This window comes from Capra hircus, chromosome 4 (assembly GCF_001704415.2).
Source record: "Capra hircus breed San Clemente chromosome 4, ASM170441v1, whole genome shotgun sequence".
In the NCBI taxonomy this organism is placed as follows: domain Eukaryota; kingdom Metazoa; phylum Chordata; class Mammalia; order Artiodactyla; family Bovidae; genus Capra; species Capra hircus.
In genome coordinates this window covers 63,626,822-63,653,052 of record NC_030811.1, presented here as the reverse complement: position 1 = coordinate 63,653,052, position 26,231 = coordinate 63,626,822, and the positions used below count along the sequence as shown (strand labels likewise).

The following is a 26,231-nucleotide window of genomic DNA, read 5'->3' as shown; positions in this document are numbered from 1 at the left end:
GAAGTTCGTGACATTGTATAGGAGGCAGTGATCAAGACCATTCCTGAGAAAAAGAAATGCGCAAAGGCAAGATGGTTGTCTGAGGAGGCCTTACAAATAGCTGAGAAAAGAAGAGAAGCGAAAGGCAAAGGAGAAAAGGAAAGATATACTCATTTGAATGCAGAGTTTCAAACAATAGCAAGGAGAGATAAGAAAGCCTTCCTCAGTGATCAACGCAAAGAAATAGAGGGAAACAATGGAATGTGAAAGACTAGAGATCTCTTCAAGAAAATTAGAAATACCAAGGGAACATTTCATGCAAAGATGGGCTCAATAAAGGAAAGAAATGGTAGGGACCTAACAGAAGCAGAAGATATTAAGAAGAGGTGGCAAGAATACACAGAAGAACTATGCAAAAAAGATCTACACAACCCAGATAATCACAATGGTGTGATTATCGCCTATAGCCAGACATCCTGGAATGCAAAGTCAAGTGGGCCTTAGGAAGGAAGCATCACTATGAACAAAACTAGTGGAGGTGATGGAATTCCAGTTGAGCTATTTCAAAAGGAAGGAGAGAGGGAGGTTAAGGGTGGGGAACACATGTCCACCCATGGCTGGTTCATGTGAATGTATGGCAAAAACCGCCACAATAAAATAAATAAAAGATGATGTTGTGAAACTGCTGCACTCAATATGCCAGCAAATTTGGAAACTCAGCAGTGGCCACAGGACTGGAAAAGGTCAGTTTTCATTCCAATCCCTAAGAAAGGCAATGCCAGAGAATGCTCAAACTACTGCACAGTTGCATTCATCTCACACGCTAGCAAAGTAATGCTCAAAAGTCTCCAAGACAGGCTTCAACAGTATGTGAACCATGAACATCCAGATGTTCAAGCTGGATTTAGAAAAGGCAGAGGAACCAAAGATCAAATTGCCAACATCTGCTGGATCATCAAAAAACCACGAGAGTTCTAGAAAAACATCTGCTGCGGCAAAGTCGCTTCAGTTGTGTCTGACTCTGTGCGACCCCATAGACAGCAGAAAAACATCTACTTCTGCTTTATTGACTATGCCAAAGCCTTCGACTCTGTGGATCACAACAAACTGTGGAAAATTCTGAAAGAGATGGGAATACCAGACCACCTGACCTGCCTCTTGAGAAATCTGATGCAGGTCAGGAAGCAACAATTAGAACTGGACATGGAACAACAGATTGGTTCCAAATAGGAAAAGGAGTACGTCAAGGCTGTATATTGTCACCCTGCTTATTTAACTTATATGCAGAGTACATCATGAGGAATGCTGGGCTGGATGAAGGACAAGCTAGAATTAAGATTGCTGGGAGAAATATCAGTAACCTCAGATATACAGATGACACCACCCTTATGGCAGAAAGCAAAGAACTAAAGAACCTCTTGATGAAAGTGAAAGAGGGGAGTCAAAAAGTTGACTTAAAACTCAACATTCAGAAAACAAAGATCATGGCATCTGGTCCCATCACTTCATGGCAAATAGATGGGGAAACAGTGGAAACAGTGTCAGACTTTATTTTTGGGGGGGCTCCAAAATCACTGCAGATGGTGACTGCAGCCATGAAATTAAAAGACGCTTGCTCCTTGGAAGAAAAGCTATGGCTAAACTAGACAGTATATTAAAAAGCTGAGACATTACTTTCCCAACAATCCGTCAAGTCAAAAGCTATGGTTTTTCCAGTTGTCATGTATGGATGTAGCTGGCGATCAGAAGACCTCTTTGGCCAGTTTTTCTCCGAGTTGGACTGTGAAGGAAGCTGAGCACTGAAGAATTGAAGCTTTTGAACTGTGGTGTTGGAGCAGACTCTTGAGGGTCCCTTGAACTGCAAGGAGATCCAACTAGTCCATCCTAAAGGAGATCAGTCCTGGGTGTTCATTGGAAGGACTGATATTGAAGCTAAAACTCCAATACTTTGGCCAACTGATGTAAAGAGCTGACTCTTTTGAAAAGACCCTGACATGGGTAAGATTGAAGGTGGGAGGAGAAGGGGACGACAGAGGATGAGATGGTTGGATGGAATCACCAACTCAATGGACATGAGTTTGAGTAAACTCCAGGAGCTGGTGATGGGCAGGGAGGCCTGGTGTGCTGTAGTCCATGGGGTCGCAAAGAGTCGGACACGACTGAGCAACTGAGCTGATACATGTATCTATTCTTTTTTAGATTTTCTTCCCATATAGGTTATTACAGAGTAGTGAGTAGAGTTCCCTTTGCTATACAGTAGGTCCTTGTTGAATATCTTTTTTTTTTTTTTTTTTAATCTTCTTTATTTTTATTTATTTTTTTTTTTAAATTTTAAAATCTTAAATTCTTACATGCGTTCCCAAACATGAACCCCCCTCCCACCTCCCTCCCCACAACATCTCTCTGGGTCATCCCCATGCACCTGCCCCAAGCAAGCTGCACCCTACGTCAGACATGGACTGGCGATTCAATTCTTACATGACAGTATACATGTTAGAATTCCCATTTTCCCAAATCGTCCCACCCTCTCCCTCTCCCTCTGAGTCCAAAAGTCCGTTATACACATCTGTGTCTTTTTTCCTGTCTTGCATACAGGGTCGTCATTGCCATCTTCCTAAATTCCATATATATGTGTTAGTATACTGTATTGGTGTTTTTCTTTCTGGCTTACTTCACTCTGTATAATTGGCTCCAGTTTCATCCATCTCATCAGAACTGATTCAAATGAATTCTTTTTAATGGCTGAGTAATACTCCATTGTGTATATGTACCACAGCTTTCTTATCCATTCATCTGCTGATGGACATCTAGGTTGTTTCCATGAATATCTTTTGAGCAAAATAAATAACAGCATCAGAAGGTATGACTTCAGTCAAGAAAATTTAAATATAGGATTATTTATGGGGAGTGCAATCCTGATTCCTAAGGAGTCTGTCTTAGCTTGTGTTTCTCAGGGGTTTATTGGTTTATTGGGTAACTTGTGGGGCCTTGTGGCAAGTTCTCAGAGCTCAGTTCTGCTGCTTGGTTCCTCTGCCTGCAGCTGCTTTTTCTCAGCTGCAACCCTGAGCCCCTTTCCCAGAGTGGTTTCTAACTTCCTCGCTCTGGCCCAGAGTGCTTCCTCAGTGCATTTGGTGCAATCACAGAAACCGCCCAGAGCTGAGAACTGCTGAGATCATTGGGCCTTAACTCCCCAGACCACAAAGCACTTTACTCCTTAAAGATCTTCAGGGCATCTTATCCCACAATCTTTCTTGGTCTCTGTAGCTCTTAGGAGTTTTTCCACGTATCAGGCCATGTTCAGAACAGAGGGAGCTAAGGCCTTGGACTCAGACCTGAGCTTAAATCTCATACATGTGGACAAAGTATGTAATGATCCTGATCCTCAGTTCCCAGCTACAAAATGGGGATGGGGGACACCCTCTCAAGTTTCTTTGGGTTAAATAAGGTATGTGCTGGCTGTGTTTAACAATTATAATTTCATTATCATTGACTATCATTAAACTTCCCTGGTGGCTCATGACAGTCAAGAATCCACCTGCACTGGATTGGGGTTCAATCCCTGGGCCAGGAATACCCCCTGGGAAGGGAATGGCCACCCATTTCTGTAGTCTCACCTGAAGAATTCCATGGATACAGGAGGCTAGCGGGGTACAGTCCATGGGGTCGCATAGAGTAGGACGTGACTGAGCGACTAATACTTTCACTTTAAACTGTCAGGAAGAGTTGTTCCATATCGATAAACAGATCATGAAGGTTCTTGTTGAGAAGGTCCCCATCCTGCCAGCTCTGTGGCCTCCATCAAGGATAACCTTCACCTTTTTTACCTGAATGAGAGAGTCCTAACTAACAGAATATTTGTATGTATTGTAAAAACAAAGCGGAAATAGACAAAGATTTGTCCAACATTAAGCAAGACCTTAAAAATCCCCAAACTTGGCTTTAGGCAGTTAACAGAGGTCCTGGCTACAGGACGCTGAGCGGAGTCAGGGATAGCAGGGATTCTCACAGCAACAGCCCTGCTGAGAGCTGGCATGCAGGCGGTTGTCCTTCCTCTCCATGGAACGATCTAGGAGTGAAAGGGTTAAGTCTGATCTCTGTGAACTTTATAGAAAGGATGCATAAAATGTATTTTTAAGGATTGCACTTACTTTGCTTTCTTCCAAACTGAGAATTTGCCCACTTAACTTTGTTATACAGTTTTTAAAATACTCTGTAACATGTGTTCACTAACATTTGGAGGGAACACGATTGCTTTGTTTTGTACTTTGGTGCTCTGAGAATCAGACACCCCTTTGCACCTCATGCAGGTGAACCTGGAAGAGTGAGGCATGCTGTGGAACTTACTAGAAGCAATAGAGAGTGATGCCTCTGACCTTTGCCCTGTATTTTTAATATTTGGACAAATTCTCTAGACTGTTCCAGTGTGGGTTTTTTTTGGTTATATTCTATTGATGTTGGACCTATGCTCAGTTACTGCTAGTGTTGCATATTTTGGCTTCTTGAGTGTAGTGACTGCACTCAATTACATAGTCCTAATGTTTCTTTTTCTGATTTTACCTCCAGAATAAAGAGTTTGTGTGTCGAGGGCATGACTACGAAAGACTGGAGGCCTTCCAGCAGAGAATGCTGAACGAGTTCCCCCACGCCATCGCCATGCAGCATGCCAACCAACCCGATGAGACCATCTTCCAGGCAGAAGCTCAGTGTATCCACAGCTAGAAAGGCCAGATTCTGACTAGGTCCCGTTGGCCTTTGGCTGCAGAGTGTTTCTGTGCAGGTGCTTCAGGCACTGGCCCCTTGTCAATAGCCATGTTCTCGTTCTCCTTCTTTCTCATCATGTTAATTTTAGCTTAGCTCCTTCCAAACAGAATTATGCTAGATATTCTCATAATGTCAGTTGAAAAGAAATCCCTTAAGGATTCTGTTAAGAGAATTTTTTTTCCCCTTTTAGTTGCAGCTTTTCTGTATCTCAACCCTGCTTTTAAAGCTCCTTTTTAGGGATTTCTCCTAGAATAATTTTCCTCTGGCATCCCCTGTAGAAATGGGCTTCCCAGGTGGCTCATTGGTAAAGAATCCACCTGCCACTGCATGAGACATGGGTTCAGTCCCTGAATCAGGAAGATCCCCTGGAGAAGGAAATGGCAACCCACTCAAGTATTCTTGCCCAGGGAATTCCATGGAGAGAGGAGCCTGTTGGGTTACAGTCCATGGGGTCTCAAAGAGTCAGATGCAACCGAGTGTGCGCGTGTGCGCACACGCACACACACACCCTGTAGAAACCACTTCGGATCACTTACCCACTTTTCCCTTAATGTTTTTATTCTGGATGAAAGGGAAGAGGAAGAGGTAGCCCTGTATCTTTCAGGGACTCTTAGCCATGGCATTCCTGACAGCATTGAACAATTGTCGTGTAACTGACACAATGTGCAAACATAAACAACTCAGCTGAAATTCACAGGCATTAGAGACCAAGGGACTTCACCCCAGCACTCCTTTATGAATTGTTCTTTCTTCCCGAAGTTGACAATCTTAAAGAAGATCAGAAACTCCCCCCTGAAAATTACGGATACCATTCCAAAGTAGAAACTTAAATGTACCAGAAGCAAGCAATTACTTAAGGGAAAAGATTTTGCTGTCTGTCTTTGAATGAGAAGAAAAGATGGTAAATTTATAAGTAAATACAATACCCCTTTAATGTAGTTTTCAAGAATACCAACTATAGCTAAACACTCTGCTTATCAATACAAGGTTTGGGAGAGTGGCTACCTCAAATGTGCCAAGGCTAGAGACAGGGAACATATGAGTTACTATCAGTACTGGTTGCTGTCTTTGGTTGCGTAGGTATTTATCCATTATTTAACAAACAAACACATTTTAAAAGGACCATACATGCACTAAAGATCAGAGCCTCATAAACAAGGGTTAAAATGAATACAATCCTTAGTACCTAGGATCCAAGCCATTCAAACCTACCCCCACCCCCCAAAAAAATCTATGATAAATGAATTCACAGGACATAGAAATTTCAAACTGATACTTTGTCAGAATGACCTATGTGAAGCTATTTTAAGACTTGTAGTTTGAGACTTGATTTGCTATGAACTGAGTTCTTGGTACCTTCTTGGAAGTTTGACTTTACCCCAATAGAAACACTCGATTGTTCACCATCCCTTTCTTTCCGCCGTAGCTCAGGTCAAGCCAGACGCCCCAGGGAGTCTGCCAAATCAGGTTCCCTCCTTGACTCTTGAATCCTAGATTTGCAGATATACGCCGTGACTCCCATCCCAGAAAGCCAGGAGGTCCTTCAGAGAGAAGGTGTTCCAGACAACATCAAAAGTTTCTATAAAGTGAATCACATCTGGAAATTCCGCTACGACAGACCATTTCACAAAGGCACGAAAGATAAAGAGAATGAATTCAAGGTACTGAGCAATTCTTATGACACGTGGTTTCCTCAAATAGAGGCTTTTTTTTTAAATCAAGATGCATGTTAAGTATTTACTCAAGACATAGTCAGGTGATAAAACTAGAAGGTGGTCTAATTATTCTTAAATTCTACCACGTGTCAGGGTGACATGAGTTGTTTTCTAACCGAGCAGATTTCTTGGCCTGGGAATTGACTCATTGGGTCACAGAGGAGGCCCCGGAGTTTAGGATGATTGTAATGGCAGTGGTCCTCTGTCCAGGTTTGAGATCTCAGGGTTCAGCTCAGTCCTCCATTCATTCATGTTGAACCAACTGTGGGAACCTCGGGTACTTATTCTCAGATACGGGAGACTGGCATGAGTAAAGGATACCAAAGGAACAGGTGATAGAACCACTGGGGAAGCTCCCGGCCCAGTGAGAGAGACTGTGCTAACTTTTGCTGCTTTTTCTCAGTAGAATGATGTGTAACTCAGACTTCTGAGAAGACCAACCATAGCTTCTTTGCATGGGTTGAGTTTTCCATCCTCAGTTCTGATAAGCCTTGCTTGTTCTCTCTCAGCCAGAAAGAGCAAGGTTTCTCACAGCCCTACTGGGGGAAAGGGGTGAAATTGTCCCACAGATAAATTATCATCTGCCCTTTCCTTGATAACAGTGACAATGTGAGACCATACAGATCCCCAGGATCTCCCTCCAAGCAAAAAAATGTAAAATGAATGTAGGATCCTGGGTGACTTGGCTTAGCTTCTTTCATCACAGTGAAGTGAAAGTCGCTCAGCATGTCCGACTCTTTGCGACCCCATGGACTACACAGTCCATGGAATTCTCCAGGCCAGAATACTAGAGTGGGTAGCCTTTCCCTTCTCCAGGGGATCTTCCCAACCCAGGGATCGAACCCAGGTCTCCCACATTGCAGGCAGGTTCTTTACCAGCTGAGCCACCAGGAAAACCCCAAAATATTGGAGTGTGTAGCCTATCCCTTCTCCAGGGGATCTTCCTGACCCCGGAATCGAACTGGGGTCTCCTGCATTGCAGGTGAATTCTTTACCAAGTGAGCTATCAGGGAAGCTGGGAAATGTTCTTCTAACACTATCAGCTGTGATTGTCTGATGTGAACTCGCTTGTCACTCCTGCCTATGTTTTAGTCCCTGGTGCTCCTCACAGCAACTCCGGAATTGCTCACAGCCAAATGATCAAAGGGAAAGTTGGATAGTTTTGCAGTGTTATGATGAGACCGAGCAAAGCACAGTCCTTTGGTCAAGGACATTGATGGGTTAAACATCAAGGCCAGGAAACCACTGGAAAATAACACTACGATGTTACTGAAAAGATCCATGACCATTTTCTAATCCCTCTGGATAATTTTTCTTTCTGCCTTCCAAAACTGATTAAAGATCAGTAGTGTATAATATAGTTTTCACTGCAAGTTTCCAGTAGATAAAAAGTCCAAGGTCCCCCAGAATCAGGCAGGTGACTTACTCAGAATGGCATTCTCAATACCCCAGACCCTGCACTAGAACGCGCATCTTCTGATGGCTTCTCCATTGCTTTTTCTGCTGCACCACATTTCCTTTTGGCCATCACTTTAAATATTTATCAATGATGTAGCAACCCTCCTTAAAAAAATAATAAATCTGGCTCCTTTTTCCTGTGCTCACAGCCCTCAGCATCTGTCTCCAAACTGCCCTTCCAGAAGCCTCGTCGCTGCTGCAGCCCACTCACCCACTCTCTCAGCTCTGGCAGCACGGAGCTCTCCCTCCATCTCCTGCCATGCCCTTTCACAAGCCGCTTGTGTCTCTGCTTCCTGCTGCCTGCACCGCGTCCCCCGCTCTCCGCCTGGCAAACTCCTACTCACTCTTCAAAATTCCGCTCACGTGTCACCTCCTCGGTGAAGCACAATCCTCCTCCCACAGGATGCCTTGTGTGCCTGCTTCCTCCTGTTTTCCCCCAGCACCTGGACTGTTCCTCTCTCTTCTCCCTGAGCCCTTCTTTTTTTTTTAAATCTGTGCTGGGTCTTCGTTGCCACTCAGGCTTTTCTCTAATTGCAGCAAGCGGGGGCTACTCTCTAGGCTTCTCATTGCGGTGGCTTCTCTTATTGCTGAGCACAGTCTAGGCCATGTGGGCTCAGTAGTTGCGGTTCCCCAGCTCTGGAACACAGGCTGAATAATTGTCGCACACATAATTAGTTGCTCCTCAACATGTGGCATCTTCCCGGTGAATCAGGGATCAAACCTATGTCTCCTGCATTGGCAGGCAGATTCATTTCCACTGAGACGCCAGGGACGCCCCCTGAGCCCTTCTTGATCTGCTTCACCCCTCATTACCGGCAGAGTGCTCTGGCCTCCTGACACAGGGCTGCTGCCATATTCATCTCATTAGATCTTGGCTGGCACAAAGAAATCCTTCGATTTGTTGTCGTTGTTGAATAAATGGCAGTGTTTCAGGAACTTTGTAAGGTTTACTACACATGGGAATACGCTTTGTTTAACCAGGAAACACGAGGCAGAAATGCAGAAGCCTGTTGTCGAGAGAGACCCATTGTCAACAGCAGCTCTTACCAAAGGCACCTGTGATTTCCTGTGTCATGGGGGTGCTCATCCTGGCCAGAGGGAGGCCCAGCTCTAAGTACAAATCTTCCTGGATCACAGAAGTGCCGCTGGCACAGTAACTGTAGCCATGGGGGGTCAGACATTCTAGTGCAGGGGTCCTGGGGATGGCAGTACAGATGATGAGAATGTAGCTTTGAGCAGGTCACATGCCTCTTCGGCTTCCCTGGTAGCTCAGCTGGTAAAGAATCTGCCTGTAATGCAGGAGACCCCGGTTCGATCTGTGGGTCGGGAAGATCCCCTGGAGAAGGAATAGGCTACCCACTTCAGTATTCTTGCCTGGAGAATCCCCGTGGACAGAGGTGCCTGATGGGCTACAGCCCACAGGGTCACAAAGAGTCGGACAAGACTAGAAGGCTAGTGTCTTTCATCTTTAATACAGAAAGATTAGGCTATGAGATTCCTAAAGCCCTTCTTGAGGATTCTGTCTGATCTCATGATGATTAGCTGATATTATATCCCATTCCAAGTAAAAATGGCTAGACCCCCTTGAGGAGTGGGGAAACTTTAAATCAGGAATTTAGAGAAAAAGGAAAGAATGTGATGACCTGTTTTGACATTTTTAAGATTACTGCCTGAAGTAGATCACGTATTCTGCACAGAAAAAAAGTTTCAGGTTATATACAATGAAACTAACCTAAGCTTCAGCATGTCTTACTGAGATAGCTTCCTGAGTGCAAGGAGATTGCCGAAGCACTGGAATGAATACTAAAGAAAAGCTGGCAAATACTGAAAACTTGGTAAAATTGAATGGCAAACATTAGTCATTGCTCAGAAACTGGAAAGAAGGTAACTTGGGGACTTAATTTGTTTTGTATTTCATAGAGTCTCTGGGTGGAAAGAACATCACTATACTTGGTGCAGAGTTTACCTGGAATTTCCCGCTGGTTTGAAGTGGAGAAGCGTGAAGTGGTAAGGATCAGAGCTTATTCTCAAGTATTGAATACTTGCTCAGCACAGTTGTTCACCTGGAGTCAGGCCATGTATTCACTGCTTCTGCTTTGGACTCCAAGTCCCTGGAAACACTCCTAGTAAGTTAGTGAATGTTTGTGATATTGACTGCTATGTTGAAAGCTGGAAGGGGACCCATTGGCCTAGCCCCGCCAGCCCAAGTGATCCCTCCAAAATAGCTCTGACTGCAGCATGTCAACACCTCAGGCCCTTGAGTTAGAGAAACTGGAATTCTAGCTCCCCTAACCACTCTAGCTATGAGACCTTCACTGTTTATCTTCAGTGGAAGAAAGTTATCTACATTTATTTAATCACCATGTCAAAGCTACAAGGTATGTATTCATTTTTATTTGCATTTCTTTATTTTTAGATTTCACATGTAAGTGATAACAGAGTATTTATCGTTCTTTGACTTGTTTCACTAAGTATAATACCCTCTAGGTTCATCTACATTGTTGCAAATAATACAATTTAATTCTTTTCTGTGGCTGAGTAATATTCCATTGTGTGTATGTGTCTGAATATATACGCAATTATATACCTCACTTCTGTCTTCTCTATCCATTTATCTGTGGATGGACACTTGGGTTGTTTGCATATCTTGGCTATTGTACACAATGCTGCTATGAACATTGAGGTGCATGTATCTTTTTGAATTAGTATTTTCATTTTTTTTCACTGTGTAACCTGGAATAGGACTGCTGGATTACATGGTAATTCTGTTTTTAGTTTTTTGAGGAACTTCCATCCTGTTTTCTAAGGTGACTGAACCACTTTACATTCCCACCAACAGTATGCTGTGGTTCTCATTTCTCTGTGTCCAAGGTACATATTCTTACCCCTCTTTTGACAAGTTTTGACAAGAGGTTAAAAGCCTTTGCCACAGATCCCGTAGCAAGATACTGAAAAAGGATAAACTCAAACCCAGATTTTTCTGACTCCAAAGCTAGGTATATTTTTTTCTTCTAGCCTTATAAGCAGTGTGAGGCCAGTGTCAAGCCCAGCACAGTATCTGACACACAGTAGGTCCATGCTGTAACAGTTCACAGTAGAAGGATGCCGCTGTGCTTATCAGCGGGTGTCGTTGAGAATGTAGAAATCACAGCAACCAAAGAGCAGTGCAGTTCAGCTCAGTCACTCAGTCATGTCTGATTCCTTGTGACCCCATGGACTGCAGCACGCCAGGCCTCCCCGTCTATCACCAACTCCCAGAGTTTACTCAAACTCATGTCCGTTGAGTCAGTGATGCATCCAGCCGTCTCATCCTCTGTCATCCCCTTCTCTTGCCTTCAATCTTTCTGAGCATCAGGGTCTTTTCTAATGAGTCAGTTATTTGCATCAGGTGGCCAAACTATTGGAGTTTCAGCTTGAACATCAGTCCTTCCAATGAATATTCAGGACTAATTTCCTTTAGGAGGGACTGGTTGGATCTCCTTGCAGAACCGAAGAGCCTTCAGTTATAAAACATGCCCCCTGCTGTGGGAAGGGAGAGAGCATTTGTGGAAGGCAGCCATGTCTGGAGTGAGAACCCCTCCCCAACAGTTATCAAGCCCCCAGCCCCTTGCTGTCAGCCACAGACCTATGCCCCCAAGAATCCCCCCTCCCACCCCTGGCATATCCATTATGTCAGGGGCCAGCCCTTTGCCACAGTCCTCATGGAAAAATGTGCCAATTGTGAAAATGTAATGTAGCCCCTTCCTTGTTTAGGTAACAAGCCCACGCTGTCAATGAATCCATAAGAGCAGATCCCACCCAAATTGTTTTCCGAGAATGGCTTGTCCTACCTGCAGTCTCTAAGCATGGAAACGACCCTCAGCTTATTCTGTTCAATCGTGCTAGGGATTTAATGGCATTTTCATTTTGCAAGGCAAAAAAATTCATACAGCTCTCTTAACAAGCTGCACTCCATTCAGCAGATTACAACAGTGTGGGTGTGTTCTTGTCAAGTCTGAATCAAGGGTCCACAAGGTTTGCAAGGGAAGCAAGGATTGCTTCCATGGTGGACCCTGTGGCCTCCTGTGGAAGAGGCTGCTTAGTTCATTGCTCAGAAAGTCTTAATGTTTTGCTTCCTGCTGAATGGCATGGGCCCAAACCACAGGAATGTTCTTAGTCATCCTTGCAGCATTAATGATTCAGAGAGCCTTGTCAGCTACTTACTACCCAGAGAGGCAAATTCTGTGAAGTCTTACCAGTGTTCCTAACCTTAGAAATATTATACACACACACACACACACACACACACAGCCTGCTAATAAAAAGCAGCATGCTGATAGTGACTAGGGAGAGTTACTAAACAACCTTTCAAACAGCAGCTGCCTATTTTATTAGAATATGCAATAGTAGACTCTGTCAAACAGAACAAATCCAACTGGGCTGTTTTGTTCCCTGAACACAGCCCACTTCTGACAACCTCATGTCTTTCTTATTCCCGCTGCCTGGCATATCCCCACCTTCTATTAGTGCTGTTGGTTTCTGCTTTAATTGCCAGTGTAGAAGGTCCTGATGACTGGGGCACTCAAGATGTATGTGCCACACTGAATTGAAATTCCTTTTGGACCTTACCAAACTCTAAAAAGTTTCTGAATACCAATAGATGTGTTTATAAGTTTGGCTCCAAAATTCAGTTGTTAATATACCTAACCCAATCTAAGACCATTTATGATCTTTCTCTCACTTAGTATGACTACTCATATACTTTACTACAGAAATATTAACACATTTGATTAAAGGAAACTTCTTCAGACCCTGCCTGAGGATGGTGTAATATACTATACGTGCCCTATGTTACCTTTCTGAAGTCAGAAAAATTCTGAGTTCTGAAACAGCTGACAGCAAAGATTTCAGATGAGATAATGGGCGTTTATTCTGAAAATCATAACCCCAGAACATTAGTGAACATATCCCATTCTTTCAAAGATGATAAGCCTCTTTGAACTACTGTTTCCTCAGTAATTGTTTTTAAAACAAAATATTTTTGATTAAAAATAAACTGATTTAAAACATTTTAAACATGGTGAAAAAGCTATAAAATAGAATGTACAGATAATGATATTTCGAAGCCTTAAAGATAATGACAGTATTCTCATGTGCTGTGTGCTATGCCAAGTCGCTTCAGTCATATCTGACTCTCTGTGATCCTATGTACTATAGCCTGCCAGGCTCTTCTGTCCATGGGATTCTCCAGGCAAGAATACTGGAATAGGTTGCCATGCTCTGGATCTTCCCGACCCAGGGATCAAACTTGCGTCTCCTATGACTCCTGCATTGAGGAGGGTTCTTTACCACTAGTGCCGCCTGGGAAGCCCCAGTATTATCATGGGTGTGCTTAGTCGCTCAGTTGTATCTGACTGTGACCTCAGGGACTGTGGCCCCCCAGGCTTCTCTGTCCTTCAGATTTTTCAAGAATACTGGAATGGGTTGTCATTTTCCTCCACCAGGGGATCTTCTCCACCAAGGATCGAACCCACCTGTGTCTCCGGCACTGCAGGTGGATTCTTTACCCACTGAGAGAGAATATTATCACAGTTCACATCAGATCCATCAGAAAGTTGTATGGCTCTAGGTACTTTCAAAATTACCCAGCATCTGCTCATCTCCCTTCTGATAGCGCCATCTACTGCCTGATTTCTTTTTAAAATGTAATTTATTTATTTTAATTGGAGGCTAATTACTTTAGGACGTTGTGGTGGTTTTTGCCATACATCTAGTGCCTGATTTCTGAAGTAGTCTCCTAAGAGGTGCTTCTGCCTTTCTGGCCTCCCCCTGCTGCAGCCACTTCTGTACACAGCAGCCAGTCTCCTTTTTAAAACTAAAGTTATGTCCTATACAAATAGAGAAAAGATATAATAAACCTAGTTACCCATTCTTTTACTTCAACAGTTATCAAAAAGGCCGATTTTGTGTCCACACCTTCCTCCATTCCCTTTTACACTGGATTATTTGGAAATTAGTCCTAGACACTATGTAAGAATATTTCAGTCTGTGTATTTATCAGAAACATAAACACAGTACCATTATTGTGTTTACATTTTCCATCTAAAAATTTTAACAGTAATTCCTTGACCATAAACTATCCAATTTATTCACAATTCTCTAATTCATTTTATGGGTTTGTGTTTGTTTTTGTCATCTGTTGTTTGAACCTGGACCCAGATAAGGGCCACACATTCACATTGGTTGAAATACCTCCTAGATCTCATTTGATCTATAGGTTCCCCCAAATTATTTTTTTCTTGCAGCTTTTTTGTTGAAGAAATCAGGTTGTTTATCCTGAAGTGTTTGCTTGAGTCTGGATTTTGCAGACTGTGAATCAGTGAGATCATTTAATGTGTTTCTTTGTTCCTATATTTTTTGGTAAATTGACAGCTAGATCTAATTTTGTCTTTTATTTTTTTGCAAGACTACTTCTCAGGTGTTATATGCTGTGGTTGGCAAGCAGCACTGATCATTGCCCCTGAAATCTATTAGAGGTTACAAAAGGGTGATATTTTATCATTCTTTCTTCAGTTATTGATTAGAATATTTCTGTAAAGAGAAACATCCCTTCATCGACATTACCCTAAGGTATAGGAAAGGAAGTCTAGTACTTTTTTCTTTCCTTTGATTTACCAATTTTCAAAATCATAATTTGATTCCCTAACACCCTATAACGGCTCCCCAGGTGGCGCCAGTGGTTAAGAACCTGCCTGTCAATGCAGAGGCCGTAAGATATGTGGATTCCATCCCTGGATCAGGAAGACCCCTTGGAGGAGGGCATGGCAACCCACTCCAGTGTTCTTGCCTGGAGAATCCCATGGACAGAGGAGCCTGGTGGGCTGCAGTCCCTAGGGTCATGGAGAGTCGGACATGACTGAAGCACTTAGCACCCACAACACCCTATAAATGTGACCAAAGAGGATTTTATTTTGTTAGTTTTGTTTAGCATCATGGATTTAAACATATTTGTTTTGTTTCAATCCACTGCATGTATTACTCATTACTTTTCACATTGTTACATTTTGCCCATTGAACGCATTTTCAGGTTGGCTCCTCAGTCCTTTTGACAGTATCCAAGTTGTCTTTGTTACTGAGCTAATACACAGGCCAGTAGTCAAATCAAGCATAGGAATCAGCATCAAACTTTACTGACAACTTTTAGGCAGTCAAGAGGCTGGGATGAAGCAGAGAGACATCTGAGACCTCAAGTTTTGTCCTCCATGTCCTTCTTTCCTGTATCACTAATAATTCAGATATGGAGACAGAGCCTCTAAGGGAAGTTCACAGAGTTCCTCATTCAGAGGGCACATTTGAATAATAAAATTTAAATTGTGAAACGTTCCAATTTATACTCCAGGGAGTTGTCAGACTTCTCCAGGACATTCTCTAGTGAAGCATGCCTGAGGGACTCTGGGTTTATTTACTGTAAGCAATCTTGTAGCTGGGGACTTAAGGGCATTCCATAGATACCATCTCTTCCTCTTAGCAGTTAGTCTATATTGAAGCTTTAATTGACAAGAAGATAAGACCTCGGTCACCTGCTTTTTTCCTGTTCCCCAGGGATATCCCTCCAGTAAGGAGAGTGAATTGACAGCAGACCAGCTGCTTTAATGAAGGCTTCCTTGCTCTCTGGGTAGTCCAGGCTCACTTGTGCAATCTTGCCCCAGACCTGAAAGCAACCATTTCTCCTATGACTCCTGATTCTTTTCAGTGGTGGATAGTAATTAAAGGGCATAATCTGGGACCAATGGAAAATAATTTATTGATAAACATTTCTACACAGTATTCTTTATGCACTTCTTTGACCATCTCCTTAGAATAATTTCACCAACATATGATCAGTAATATTGACTCATGGATCCGCAATGGCATGTATCAATTTATGCCCTGTCTGTAGGAGATAACTGTTCTTGGGAATAACCATTTTCCCAGCATTCTCTTCAACACAGGGTGCTGTATATTATTTTAAAATTTCCAGATATTAGGTCAAAAGTGGTCACAGTAGGGTTGGCTTTTTTTGGCATTTGTTGAGTGCTAGTGAAGATGGTGTGTTTTCATATATTAACTCACTTTGGGGGGAATGCACTATTATATTCTTTGTATAGTTTTCATCAGTATTTGAGATACATTGCTAATTCATCTGAAATATATGTTGGAAGTATTTTCCTAGGTTATTATTTGTCTTTTGTCTGTATTTACTGAATTTTGCTTACTTGTAAAATGTCTTCATATGACTAATATTTAAGGGTAAGCATGAATTTTTTAAAAATTGTGATCAAAAATACATACAAGTCATAACTGTTTGTAAATGTACAGCACAATGGTATCAGCTATGTGCACATTGTTGTGCAATACCCACTGAACAGCAATTCCCCTTTTCCCCCACCCCCAGCAGCTGGCAACCACTGTCTACTTTCTGTTTCCAAGAGGTTTTGTTGACTTTTTAACTTTCAGTTCATCAGAACTCTCAGACTTCTTTGTGAGTTAGCGTTTGTGATCTCAATACAAAAGTTTAATGTCATAAATAATTGGAAAATAAAACCCTGTTTACCACCACTCAGGTAAAGAAACGGATATTGGCAGTAGCACCCCGCTGGCCTCGTGTGCCGCTCCCTTCCTCAGCATAGCTTTTATGGCGCCCATTCTCTTGCTTTGTTACCTTTATATGTCTCTTTAAACAAGTCACTTTAGTTTACGTGGTTTTAAACCTTATACAGGCACATCCTGGAGACGGTGCACGTTCAGTTTCAGACTACCACAATAAAGCAAGTCACACGGATTAGTTGATGTCTCAGTGTATGTAAAAGTGATGTTCACATTACACTATAGTGTATTAAGCATTGTCTAAAAAAAACCAATGTATACACCTTCAAGAATGTGAAAATACTTTGTTCTTAAAAAAATGCCACATCAGTGATAATAGTAACATCAAAGACCACTGATCACAGATCACCATGACAAATACAGTAATGAAAAAGCGTAAAATGTTGTGAGAATTACCACCGTGTGGCACAGAACATGAAGTGAGCAAATGCTGTTGAAGAAAATGATTCCAATACACTTACACAATGGAGGGTTTCAATTTATGAAAAATACAGCATCTGTGAAGCACAGTAAAGCAAAGCACAAGAAAAAGAGGTACACCTGTGGGATAATGTAATTCTGTATATAGTCTAATGTAACTGCCTCTGTCAGTATTATTTACAAGATGAGTCCATGTTATTACATGTGGCTTGCTTTCATTGTTGTGTAGTATTCCATCGTATACTACAGTATGTTCTTGCATTCTTTTTTTGATGGAGGTACAGATTTTGGAGATGAGTATGAATATTTTGTACATGTTTCCTAGTACACATGTATACAGATCTTCCACTCCACTTGTCAGCTATATGCCTAGGAGTAGCATTACTGGCTCACAAAATATATAGATACCTTCATCTTTAATAAATAATCCCAAAGTGAATGAACCGATCTGAGCATGCACCAGCAGGAATTAAGAGATTCAGTTCCTCACATTCTCACTTCATTTGCTACTGTCATACTTATTTTGCCATTCTGGTGAGCGCTTAATAGCATATCATTGTGCTATTATTTTTCACTTCTTAGATCAAAAATGCAGTTTGACACTTCCATATGTCTACTGGTCATTTGGGTTTCTTCCTTCATATTTTGTCCATATTTAAGTGGGCTGTTTGCCTTTCTCTTAATGGCTTATAAGAATTCTTTATATATTCTTGCCATAGACTGATGATTTTTACATGTTACAAATATCTTCTCCTACTTTCTGGTTTATCTGTCCTTTTCTATAATGTCTTGATAAATGTACATTCTGAATTTTGACATAGTCAAATCATTCTAGTACTTTTCAGTGTTGGTTTAAGATGATTCAGGTGACCTTTAGAAACTATTTCCTTAACCGATAATCATTTCTCTTCCTTAATAATCCTTAAGCTTAGATTATTATACAGATGAGAGCTTGGCAGACCTTTTCTTCAAAGAGGATGTCAATGTCAGTAACAATCACAGTGCTGTACCTTTGAAGAGCAGTATCATCATTTTCAAAATGAGTCTCCCATTAAAACTCAGAATAGAAAAGTCATTATACTCTATTTGGCTCTCCTGGAACAAATAGATCCTGCAGCATATCTGATTATCTTATTTTCTATAACTCACAATTGTGTGCCATCCTGTGCCACCTTATGGTGCTGTTATGTATGCGTATGGGGTCCATATGGGCATATGTCCCATCTCCCCAACTGGGCTGAAATCTCCTTGACATCAGAGGATCTGTATATGCATTTTGTTATCTCCTGTGGTACTTTGCATTAAGTATCTAGAAAGATGCTAAGAATATGCAGGGTCCTTGAACACTTAGCCTTCATAAGAAAAGAAAAAATAAATTGTAAAATATATAGGTTTGAATTTTGTTTCAAGGATTAAAGTAATTGTCTTAGTGCTAATGTATAATCGGTGATTGCTGATTATTCGAACCACATTTCAGCCAGTGACTATAATCACCTTCTCTTCCCAGGCCCTACAAACAGCTAATTTGTCTTCTATATCCTTGTCTGTTCTATACTGATGGCCCCTGGTAGAGATATTGAGGGGAGCACAGATAATTCAGAATGTGGATAATCTACTTTGTCTTTCTTCTTGAATGTCACAAAATCCAATATATATTTATGCTCATTTGTTCTCAGGTAGAAATGAGTCCTCTGGAAAATGCCATTGAAGTGCTGGAGAATAAGAATCAGCAGCTGAAGACTCTGATTAGTCAGTGTCAGACAAGACAGATGCAGAATATTAATCCCCTAACCATGTGCCTGAATGGAGTTATAGATGCTGCTGTTAATGGTGGAGTTTCCAGGTATCAAGAGGTAAGGATTTGGTATTGTTGTGTGAAAGTTTACATTTGTGATTTCTTAAGGTTTCAGAAGTCTTTTTTCAAGATATGCACATAAATCAGCCTGCTGACATAGGGCTACAATCAATACAACCAGATTTCTTTGCTTAATAGAGCAAATGTATAATCACTGGGGATGCACACTTACTGTGTTTCCCAGAATGTGATATTTTGAGGTTAAAAGTATGTGTGTGTGTGTGTGTGTGTTTTCTTGAATAAAAGTAGTGAAGATATCACAATTGTCTAATAAATGGCTACCCAAACCCATTTCCCTGAGTAAAGAGTGATTCTTGGACATAAAAGAATCTAATCTTGTTTGATCATTCTGAGTCTTTAGGCAATTTATTTTAGGATAACATGTCATAAGCAGATGTTTTTCTGGAATTCCTTTGCTTTCTCTATGATCCAACAAATGTTGGCAATCTGATCTCTGGTTTCTCTTCCTTTCCTAAACCCAGCTTGTAAATCTGGAGGTTCTCGATTCAAGTACTGCTGAAACTTAGCTTGAAAGATTTTGAACATACCCTGACCAGCATGGGAAGTGAGCTAAGTTGTCTGGTAGTTTGAACATTCTTTAGCACAGCTTGGGCAAAGTCTGGGAGACAGTGAAGGACAGGGAGGCCTGGTGTGCTGCAGTCCCTGGAGTCACAGAGAGTCGGACATGACTGAGGGACTGAACAACAACATGATGTCATAAAAGCTTATGGATTTAGATTTGCTATCTGTTTTACCAAAGATACAAAGTTCATGCACTCTCTAATCTCCTGTTAGCAGTCACGTCCTTATATTCCCTCTGACCAGCTGCCATACTTCGAATCATTCCATCCGGCCCCCAAAAGTGGTGTATAATGGAGTCATTTCTTTAAAGCAGCATTAGAAACAATAAGTGTATCTTCTACTTCCTTTGTAACCCTCTTGAAGTAAACTGTCCTTCTTCTTACCAGGCATTCTTTGTCAAAGAATATATCTTAAGTCACCCTGAAGATGGAGAGAAAATCGCACGGTTAAGAGAGCTGATGCTTGAGCAGGTAAGGGGGACAGAAGCCTTCTCCCTCTTCCATGCACACATGTGCTTGCCTGTCCAGGGTCCCATCTACATGGTTTTCTCTGGGTTGGCCAAAATGTTTGTCCGTGTTGTTCCATAAGCTGTGTCAAAAAAACTTTTTTGGCCAGCCCCATATGTCAGTGATCTAGCAGTCACAGGTTACAGATTCACTTGTGATATATCCTGACTTGCTAATTTCTTCTTTTTCTTCCCACTTAGATGCAGGGGGGAAACAAAAAAAATTAGTAGACTATGGCAGCCCCTTATAGCAAACACGGCACCCCTTGGAATGTTCTTTGAATGCTCTGTCCCCAAAGACTTGATGCCAACTTTTCACTCAAGATTTTGGGATCATATAAGTTCAGGCCAACTGAACACAAATGATTCAGTAAATGAATGAATGAGATTTGTACTTAAATGTTAGACTAAGGAAGTGGCAATCAATAATACCCTTTGCTTTAAAACAGTATCACGCTGTGCAGATAAAGCCTGTAGATCATATGACCTAGACAGAGCTAGATACCATCTCATCATTTTCAATTCTACAGAAGCACAGTTGGCTGTTCTTTCCTTGGTTCCATCAAATACGAAGAACCAGGGTGAATAATCTCTTGCTTTCTCTTCTTCTGTCGATAGCTCTTGGCCTGAAAATGGTTTGAAAACCTCTGAGGTGGGAGACATTATGGTGGAAAGGCTGGGTTCAATAGGAAATCAATAGGAAACATTTTATATCTATGAAAAATGGAATACCTGTGATAAAATATGACAGAACCATCTCTTTCCATTCAATAATGCCAAATTAATAAAAAAAGCATGTTCTGTTAGACTAGGAAATGAGGCTGTACCTGGTTTTAGTCCATATTTTATGCTCTATAGGCTTAGTCCACAAAATTGATACTGAAGGGGAGAAAAGTGGCTGTGGACCAGGACCGTGGGTGGAAGAGTCAGGTGGACAGCTTCTGGAAAAGAGGGATTACTTGAAGTTGACCTGCAGGGAAATAGAGGAGAAGTTAAATTCTCATTGTGGCCCTGGGGGTGATATAGATGCTAAAAATGAAGTGAGCAGCTTAGGTCATCAAGTACTTAGAATTATGGAATGCCTTTAGCCTTTGTTGATTTTTAATTCTCTTGTGAGTGGTTTATTTCACCCCAGGATTCTTATCTGCTGTATTCAATCTGACTGAACTCTTTCCCTTGAGTTAAAATCAAAAGGGTTAAAAAGCCTCTCAATATGCCAGAAAATTTGGAAAACTCCGCAGTGGCCACAGGACTGGAAAAGGTCAGTTTTCATTCCAATTCCAAAGAATGGCAATGACAAAGAATGCTCAAACTACCACACAATTGCACTCATCTCACATGCTAGTAAAGTAATGCTCAAAATTCTCCAAGCCAGCCTTCAACAATACATGAACCGTGAACTTCCAGATGTTCAAGCTGGATTTAGAAAGGGCAGAGGAGCCAGAGATCAAATTGCCAACATCCGTTGGATCATCGAAAAAGCAAAAGAGTTCCAGAAAAACATCTACTTCTGCTTTATTGACTATGCCAAAGCCTTTGACTCTGTGGATCACAACAAACTGTGGAAAATTTTTAAACAGATCAGAATATCAGACCACTTGATCTGCCTCTTGAGAAACCTGTATGCAGGTCAAGAAGCAACAGAACTGGACATGGAACAACAGACTGGTTTCAAATAGGAAAAGGAGTACATCAAGGCTGTATATTGTCACCCTGCTTATTTAACTCATATGCAGAGTACATCATGCAAAATGCCAGGCTGGATGAAGCACAAGCTGGAATCAAGATTGCTGGGAGAAATATTAATAACCTCACATATGCAGATGACACCACCCTTATGGCAGAAAAAGTGAAGAAGAACTAAAGAGCCTCTTGATGAAAGTGGAAGAAGAGAGTGAAAAAGTTGGCTTAAAGCTCAACATTCAGAAAACTAAGATCATGGCATCCTGTCCCATCACCTCATGGCAAATAGATGGGGAAACAATGGAAATACTGTCAGACTTTATTTTCTTGGGCTTGAAAATCACTGCAGATGGTGACTCCAGCCATGAAATTAAAAGACACTTGCTCCTTGGAAGAAAAGCTATGACCAACCTAGACAGCATATTAAAAAGCAGAGACATTACTTTGCCGACATAGGTCTGTCTAGTCAAAGCTATGGTTTTTTCCAGTAGTCATGTATGAATGTGAGAGCTGGACTATAAAGAAAGCTGAGTGCCGAAGAGTTGATGCTTTTGAACTGTGGTGTTGGAGAAGACTCTTGAGAGTCCCTTGGACTGCAAGGAGATCCAACCAGTCCATCCTAAAGATCAGTCCTGAATATTCATTGGAAGGACTGATGTTGAAGCTGAAATTCCAAAACTTTGGCCCCCTGGTGTGAAGAGCTGACTCATTTGAAAAGACCCTGATGCTGGGAAGGATTGAAGGTGGGAGCAAAAGGGGACAACAGAGGATGAGATGACTGGATGGCATCACCGACTCAATGGACATGAGTTTGAGTAGACTCCGGGAGTTGGTGATGGACAGGGAGGCCTGGCATCCTGCAGTTCATGGGGTCGCAAAGAGTCAGACACAACTGACTGACTGAAGTCTCTCAAGAAAAAGATTGAGGAACCTTTGTTTTGTCTGCATCTTGGGACCCTGTGGAAAGAGCTGTGGCCTAGGAAGCACTAGATCCTATCAAGTCGTGCACGTTATAGCCTTGTGACCTTGGGCGGTCACATGTCTTTGCAGGACTGTAGGAAGCTGGGAGTGCTGGAGAGGGCTGGTTCAGAGACCTGTCTAGTAGACACAGAGGTACACAGCTCCAGGGCTCCTTCCAGAAAGGACCTGTGGCCCCACCTGCTGGAAGACACCTTGGCCTCTCAGATCCTCCAGCATTGCCTCTGCTGCAGAGTGTCACCTAGCCTACTATCCCTACCCTCCTAGATGACCTGCATCCAGTAACCGGGAAGGAGAGGCCCAGCCTGGCCATTTGGGGCACACGCAGTGCAGTTGTGACAGATCCTTCAAGGTCCAGAGCTGCCCTGGGCTCGGCAAAGGCTTTCAGGCTGCCATGCAGGTTGTCTCCTTTTTGGTCAAGTCCCGCTCTGCCCCTCCCTCCTACAGGCAGTGATCCCAGGGATATTCCCTAATGAACATCCCAGTCTCCATGCCGAAGCCTACCTCCAGGAGAAGCCAGCCTGCAGCACTACCTGGACAAAAGGGCAGGCCCTTCGCAGCCAGTGTCTAAGATGCAGAGGACCGAGGGCCCTGCCCTTAGACTCAACTCCATCCCTCCTCCCTCCCCACAGAGACCGGGCTTGCCCTTTGTGCCTCAGACATACTTCACTTGACATTTATTTCAAGGTGTTTTTATCTTTATGCAAATGTTATAGGCAAAGTTGCCACAGTTCTGACCCTTAGGAAGGTACTAGATGCTCTCACCACCCCACCCCCCAAGTCACTCATGTCTGCCCTGAAGCTTTCAAACTTGAACCATCATGGGCTGTAAAGATAAAGGACCTTCTAGTAGTGATGTGTGATTTGTTTTCCTCTCAGCCTCTGAAATTTGTCCTTTTGACCATTGTAGCATGGGCATTTTTTAAAATGTAAAAGACGTCTGCTACTCCCATCAAAGGAATTAAGCACTTTTGACCTAGCTGTACAAAGGAAATGTGAATGTTTACATTCATCTCAGTTTAGGTTCTCAGAGCAGGAAACCTTTTTTGAAAATAGGAACTGTTCCTTTTTGCATTATAATAAGTGAACAAGAATAATATTTTTAAACAAAAACAAGCAGCATAGCAACTGTTACAGAATACCCTCTCTTATTTGTTCTTTCCTCCCTGACAGGTTCTAAAAATCTGAGGGAGGGAGGGGTAGGGACAGAGGGACCGATGGGAGAGAGAAGGGGGACATGGCTGAGAGAGTGCCATCCAGAAAAGAGGTCCCTTGGGGAGTGGCACGTGGTGCGTGCTAAGTCACTTCAGTCGTGTCCGACTGGCTCCTCTGTCCATGGGATTCTCCAGCAAGAATACTGGAGTGGATTGCCATGCCCTCCTCCAGGGGATCATCCCAACCCAGGGACTGAACCTGTGTCTCTTACATCTCCTGCATTGGCGGTTTCTTTATCACCAGGGGGAGAGCCACCTGACCCTCCTAACAGGGAGCCCCCATCCCTTCCCCCCTCCTGAGAAGTGCAGGAAGGGGCCAAAGGGACGCTTAACTGTTTAATATGGTTGTTGTTATAGATTGAAAATACATGGGAAAGAAACTTGGGGTAGTAGGACAGTTAAGTCTGTGGAATCAGACTGAAGTTCAGATTCCCATTTGTCCTTTAGTACATGCAGAATTTCTGTTTTAAAATTATGCATCATTGCTTTGCAATGTTGTGTTGGTTTCTGCTGCACAGCAGCGTGAGTCTGCCACGTGTGCACATATGTCCCGTCCCTCTCGACTCTCCCTCCCAGCCCTCTAGGTCGTTACAGGGCACTGAGCTGAGCTCCCTGTGTTACAGAGCACTTGCCACTAGCTAGCTGTTCACACAGGGCATTATAATGTACGGCAGTGCTACTCTCTCAACCCATCCCATCCTTTCCTGCCCCAGCTGTGTCCACAAGTCCATTTGCTACATCTGCGCATGCAGGATTTTCTGATCCTCAGTGTCCTCCGCGGTAAACTAAGGATTGGTCCTGTCTTGTCGGATGGGGAGGTTAACAGTAACGCATGCAAAATGCAGGGCACCTTGCTCGAATCCCCAGCAGGCATTAAGGCGGTACTCACTGATGTGGATTTTTTCCTTCTATTACTCTCAAGGCACAGATTTTGGAATTTGGCTTGGCCGTGCACGAGAAGTTTGTGCCTCAGGATATGAGACCCCTTCACAAGAAGCTGGTCGACCAGTTCTTTGTGATGAAGTCCAGCTTGGGGATCCAGGTATGTACACAAAGGGTCCACCAGGGGGCAGTCTGACCTCTACCATTTCCTTTTTGTTAGAGGAACCATGATGTATGCAATAGTGACATCTTTTGGTTTGTCTGCCAAACTGCACCAAAATGTTACCAGAGAGCCCTTAAGTGTTAAAATTGCATTAAATTCGGTTTGCCACACTTAACTTTCATGAAAACAAAAAAGTAAATGAGGGAAGGCTTAATGACTTACATTCCTAAGTGCCTACATAAAGGTTTTATGACCATCAGAATGCTCTAGTATAGCACAGCACCTCTTGAGTGATTCTGCCCTTACCGTTACAATTCTGAAATATTTTCCTTACTACCTCTTTAGGAATTCTCCGCTTGTATACAAGCCAGTCCAGTCCATTTTCCTAATGGAAGCCCTCGTGTGTGTAGAAACTCAGCACCTGCTTCCATGAGCCCAGATGGTACCAGGGTAATTCCTCGACGCAGGTAAGTCATATTCTGAATTATCTGACAATTTGTCGTCCCCACAAGATGATCCGGAACGATTCTCTCGTTCTTTATGGCACAATTTGTCAAATACGCAGTTTCTTAATGAAATAAGTAACCCTAGAGGCAGCTGCAGACATCTGCCACTGCTAAAACAGCAACAGCATGAGAAAGAAACTCAGACGTTTGATCACATTGAGGCAAATGGGAGGCGACAAAATGGGATGTACATGTTTTTTTCCCTTTGGTTTTTATACCATGCCAGCATGTGATAAAGTGCAATGTAGAGACTGAGTTAACGACCATTTCTTTTTCTCCCTGAAAACAGCCCATTAAGTTACCCAGCTGTCAACCGATACTCTTCCTCCTCACTGTCCTCACAAGCGTCTGCTGAAGTAAGCAATATTACAGGGCAATCGGAAAGCTCTGATGAAGTCTTTAACATGCAGGTACTTGATCAGCTGTTTTCTTTTTGTCTGGTCCTGTTTATTCCCCTTCTGTCTGAATCATGAGTGTTTCCATTCACTCTGCTGTGCTTAGGAACAGACCTACGAGCGAGAATTTGACCTAAGGATAAACCTTTACACACCTGTATTGCCTTATTGGTCCCTGGAGTCTGCAAAGCTGATTCTCTCAAAGCTGCCCCGGCCACTCTAGGAAGACCTGAGCCAGCGGTGGGCAAGCCCGGCCAGGCCCTACGAGGGGAACTTTGAGCTCTGCCTCTGAGTCAGGCCTTCAGTCGGGTGTCCTGGAGCTTGTCACCACCGACCAGTTGCCTCTTAGCATTCCTAAGTGTTTTGTTCTTTTCTTTAAGAAGATACGGTTTAGGGGCCCATTCTAAGATTTCTCTACTTAGGTATATGTTGGAAATTTCCCATGATAAAAACTGTTCACTAAAGAAAATAGAGGTTCTTAGGGATTTAAGTGTCAGTGTAACTCTTGCA

The 26,231-nt window shown here is 42.6% G+C and overlaps 1 protein-coding gene across 2 annotated transcripts in view; it reads left to right on the top strand.

Moving 5' to 3' along the window:
• DOCK4 (dedicator of cytokinesis 4) overlaps window positions 1–26,231 on the top strand; it is a 472,836-nt gene that overhangs the window by 433,996 nt on the left and 12,609 nt on the right. For both annotated transcript variants that reach the window (XM_005679177.3, XM_018047173.1), the window contains 8 exons: window positions 4,543–4,684; window positions 6,235–6,401; window positions 9,834–9,920; window positions 18,635–18,811; window positions 19,782–19,865; window positions 24,698–24,817; window positions 25,166–25,287; window positions 25,616–25,736. In XM_005679177.3, coding sequence (XP_005679234.2) covers window positions 4,543–4,684; window positions 6,235–6,401; window positions 9,834–9,920; window positions 18,635–18,811; window positions 19,782–19,865; window positions 24,698–24,817; window positions 25,166–25,287; window positions 25,616–25,736 — 1,020 coding nt within the window. The remainder of the gene's footprint in view (window positions 1–4,542; window positions 4,685–6,234; window positions 6,402–9,833; window positions 9,921–18,634; window positions 18,812–19,781; window positions 19,866–24,697; window positions 24,818–25,165; window positions 25,288–25,615; window positions 25,737–26,231) is intronic.